Genomic DNA, 4,608 nt, shown 5'->3' with positions numbered 1-4,608 from the left:
GGGGCACTCCACTGGCTTGACTGCAGGGATGGTAGCAGAGGCTGGTCCAGAGCCCCCAACACAGGTTGCCAGAGATACTGTTCTGGAAAAGGCTCTGACGTGGAACAGTGCCCCGACCTGGCCCCCTACCCCTACCACTCCAGAGAGAAGGCAGAACACAGAATATTAGAGGTACTTTAATTGGAAACTGCTGTGAAACTGGGGTGGGGTGGGAGTAAAACAAGGGGGAGAGGAAGCCCTAGCTGAGGCAGAACAGGAGGGAACGAACTTGGCCACAGCTCCCGGGCAACAAAGGTACCAGCTGCTCCTCTTGCAGGAAGACGCTAGACTCAACCTGTGAAACAGCAGAGTCAGGGAAGAGCCTCAAGCCAGGGACAGCCCCCAGCCCTGCTCAACAGACAGGACTGTGGGAAGGGGTACGGTGTGTGTAACACTCACTTCAATTGTTCTGGAACTTGTCAGCCAGGCACCATATGGCAGCTGCAACAGGGACAGGCATTAGCAGGTGCTCCAGAGAGAGGGATATAGAAGCCCATCCCCCTATCCCTGTGAGGAACCGCCTAGCCCTGAAACCTGAAACCCCCTCCAGATCCGATGCAAAGAGCTCTGGGCCAGATCACTCCCCACCACCCGAATTGAATGTGGAACTGGTTCCTAAAGGGAAACAAAGTGTGCCAGCAGTTCTCATGCTGTGGGCCGTGCCACAACCAGACAGATCTCATCACACACAGAAACAAGCAATCCAACTAGAAGCTTAGAAGCCACACCAAGCAGCAGTTCAAGGGAAAATCAACGAGGCATCTCTAAAAGTCCTATCAGAAGGAGATTCCCTAGGACTGGTCTGGTTGGCAAAGTGTGCATGCAGTCCAGACAGTACTTTGCTACTTGTACACACGCCCAGTTGTACATGCACAGCCGGCTTCAGGGCCAGGCCTGCTAGGTTCTCCTCCCCACAGTGATGTTGGTCCCTGCGAGGCCGACTGCACCTGCAGCCCACCCCCACCCCAGGTGCCCACCCGGGTTCCGAACTAAGACACCGCTCTCTGTCCCTGGTTCCTCATACCAAGTTTCTTCTTAAGGTCGTCTACTTCTCTCTGTAGCTTGAGACACTAGGCCAGCAGACACAGGAGGAAGAGAAATCATTAGTATAATCTGGCCTCCTCTCTCCTCCACCTTCTCCTCTCCACCGGGACCTCCACCCCAAAGCCGGGTGGCTAGAATGGCAAGGGCTCCTCAGTGGAAAGCAGGTGGGCTCCCTCCATGGGGTACGTGATGGGGTCAGGGGAGGGGGGGCCACATATATGTCAGCTGAACTTGGACCCAGATCCCACCCTCGAGTTTGGGCCTGCATTTCCAGGAGCCAGAGGAAGCATTACCGAAGGACAGCCCGGCATTCCCAGTGGCTGCTGCACCGTTTCCGGTCTTGGGGGATGGTCAAGTGGCTCCCCGTCACCTGAGAGGGAAAGGACACACAATCCAGCTTCGCAGGCTCCCAGTGAGGTGGAGAGGGCCAAGTGGGGTCTACCGTGAGGTGAGGCGGCACCACCCTCTGCTGGCGACCAGCCGCCCCTGCTCTGCCCAGAAGCCCGAACCTTCTCTCTGGGCCTGCCTCCGCTGTTACCCGGGGGCAGCCATTTCGCCATTGTGGTCCCCAAGCTATGTGCCTCTGGATTCGCCCCTCCCAGGGCTGCAGCCACAGCCAGCACGTGGGAGAGCAATGTGGGCGAAAAGGACTTAACAGAAAAGGCTGTTCCCCTGTAAGGCTACACCCGGAGGAGCTGTGTGTGGCACTGCCACCGATCAGCCGCGCCGCACAAACCCCACACACAGGATGATGTGGCTCAAGGCCAGCCCTGCCAGCACCCCGTCTCCTGTGGGAGAAGCTGCCTGAGAGAACGGCTGTGCCCCCAACAGAGACAGAGCCAGAGGTTTCTGCCCTCCACCCCTCTCCCCTCCCCTCCTATCAAACCCACGACACTCACCTGAGGGGGCAGGCCCCCTGGGCATGACTTCTCCCTGGTTCAGGGCCAAGGGCTCTGAGTTTCCTGGATCTTGGGGGCCTCTGGTGTCGACCTCGCCACTGCTGGCTTTTCCACGATGCATGCGCAGATAAGGTGTCCCTGGCTTGTGAGCTGGCAGCTGAAACAAAAATTTTTCACCGATTTGGACTAAGGAAGTGTGTGTGTGTGTGTGTGTGTGTGTGTGTGTGTGTGTGTGTGTGTGTGAGAGAGAGAGAGAGAGAGAGAGAGAGAGAGTGAGAGAGAGAGAGAGAGAGAGAGAGAGAGAGAGAGAGAGAGAGAGAGGGAGAGAGAGTGTTGTGTGATTTGGGCCGGGGTGAGGCAGGGAATTGGGAAGGGAATTGAAAGGCTGATCTCATTAGCACTTTCTCCCTCCGTCAGCCCCAGGCCAGCAGGCAGAGGTGATCTAGGGACAACAGTGGGGCACTGAGTAAGCCCAGGGCCCCTGCAAGGAAGGTCTGGGGAACACCTAGGAGATAGGATTCAGGAAGCTGGTGAGTCTAAATACTGAGGCTTTTCGGGGAAGCTTTTAAGGGATCCCCCGACCCAATTCAGCTACCAACCCTCCCTTCCATCCCAGCCCCAGTCTCTCAGAGGACGCTGGAAACAGGCCAAGGGTGGAGAACCAGGCCCAGCACACCCGAAGTGCTACCTTACTGTTTGTCCCTAGTAAAAGGAGCCCGATCAGGCATCATAATGACCCAGTGACCGAGGGGCACCCAATGACGACCCCTGAGGGGTGGACAGAGGCAGCATGGGTGAAGACGTGTGCTCTGGGTGCGGTGGGGGTGGGGAAGAGTGGGGAGAGAGGAGGAGCCTGGCCTACTCACTTGGCCCTTTGGGGCTGGGTCTCTATTTGGGTCCTTATCTTCTCCCGCCACAGCCTCAGACTCCCTTGTCCACGTGACCACGGATTTCTTCCCAGCGCTGGTGTGCTTGGCCTGTTTGGTTCCGGAAGGGCCCATGGTATACCTCTTGGATCTCCCAAGCTGCGGAATACCAGAGATTGGGGGGAAGGTGGCCGATTCCAGCGGAGTTGCCCAGATTCGGTGCTCCCAGGGAAGGGAAGTTTCTCCCCAGGGCAAGTGTGGAGGCTCCCCCGAGGGATTTCTTCTCCAGGGTCCCCTTCTTCCTAGGAGTGACCTGCGGCAGGCCACCTGCCGTAGCAGCAGCAGCAGCAGCTCCCGGGTAGCTGGGCTTGCTGCCCCCGTTCCCCCAGAGCACGCTCTGCATTTTCTTAGGGGAAGAGATGCCCTGCTCTCCCACGCCCTGCCTTTCCACAACCGAAGAGAGTCCTCGCAGAGCCGAGGACAGGGAAGAGCCTGTCACGGGAAGGAAATTCTCCCTGACTTGGAAATTCGAGTGTCTGGGAGTGTCCCCGGGATCCTCGGGTCTGCTGGGCTCGGCCTGGCCTCCTCCTCCGGGGTAAGTACTCACCGTCATCAGCTCTGTGTCACTGAACTCATCTGAGGACTCGGAGTCGGATAGCTGCCGGGCCCGGCCTTCATAGGAGAACCGCTGGCGATCCGCAGCCACGTTCAACCTACGCTTAGTGGCTCTCTTAGGCTTCCTCCAGGCCCGGCCCGCTTCGGGCCCACCGAGGTGGAGAGGGCCGGCCAGAGCCGGCGGCGCTTCCCCACAGCTCTGGGCGGTCGCTCCTGGACGGCCGGGACCCGCCTCGAGGCCGGCGGACACTTCGAAGGAGGCGCAGGGCTCCTCCAACGGGTATCTGCAGAAGCCCAGCACGTCCCGGTCGTACAGTTGCTGCAGGATGCCCTCCGCAGACTCCTCTGCCAGGTCCATGAGGCCGCTCGTGTCGTCAGCTGGGGAGCCAGGTCGGCCTTCGTGGCCACACAGCACCGGCCCTCCCGCTTCCAGCATCTGCCACTCTGACTGGAAGCCCTCGGGGCCCGGGCAGCCGCCCCTGCCAACGCCGCTCGGCTGGTTCCTGGGCTCGGGTCCGAGGTCCGGTCCCTGCGGAAGTGCGTGGCAGGCCGGGCAGACACAGGCCTGCTCTCCGCCCTCTGGGCCGAAACCCGTTCCCCACACAGACACCTCATCTGGGGAGCTCATGTCGCGACCCGGGTGGCCCTGGAACCGGGGCGACAGTTGATGGCCCGAGTCGCGGTCACGGCAGGGGAGGCGGGCGGCGCTCAGAGAGCAGCGTCAACCACCTCAGGCGCCGCACGAGCTCGCCGCCAACGAAACGACGCGCGACTCTCAGCTCGCCTCCCACGCATGCGCCGCGGCATCCTCATTGGTCCGGCCCCCGCCAACCAGCAGGCGCCTTGTTCGCCTGTCCCCTCGAGGTCTAACCAATGGGGTCGAGGGCTCCTGCTTTGCCCTCAAGCCTTTGGGCGGTCCGAGCAGTTGGCTGCTGAAGGGGGTGGAGAGAGTGCCTCCCTGTGTCAAGCCTCTTGGCCCGCCTCCTCCTGTCCCGCCTCCCCTTTCCTGTTAGAGTCACAGTTCTGAGCCTCCGTTTCCCATCTATACAGGGGGTCGGGGAGTGAGGGCGCCGGGCTCCAGGGGTGGTGAGGATGAAATGTCAAGATGGAGGCACTGGACGCCTAGCACGCGCCGAAAGCATTTG

At 60.5% G+C, this 4,608-nt stretch overlaps 1 protein-coding gene across 1 annotated transcript; it reads right to left on the bottom strand.

Annotated features, from left to right (window-relative positions):
- Positions 1-439: 439 nt before the first annotated feature.
- LOC132481654 (uncharacterized protein CXorf49 homolog) lies at positions 440-4,091 on the bottom strand. The gene is given in 6 exon segments (XM_060086492.1): positions 440-480; positions 1,064-1,109; positions 1,377-1,453; positions 1,983-2,139; positions 2,849-3,076; positions 3,078-4,091. Coding segments are annotated over 6 exon segments (1,563 nt in total).
- Positions 4,092-4,608: the final 517 nt, after the last annotated feature.

This window comes from Mesoplodon densirostris, chromosome X (genome assembly GCF_025265405.1).
Source record: "Mesoplodon densirostris isolate mMesDen1 chromosome X, mMesDen1 primary haplotype, whole genome shotgun sequence".
Classification (NCBI taxonomy): domain Eukaryota; kingdom Metazoa; phylum Chordata; class Mammalia; order Artiodactyla; family Ziphiidae; genus Mesoplodon; species Mesoplodon densirostris.
This window is presented reverse-complemented; position numbering and strand designations above follow the sequence as displayed.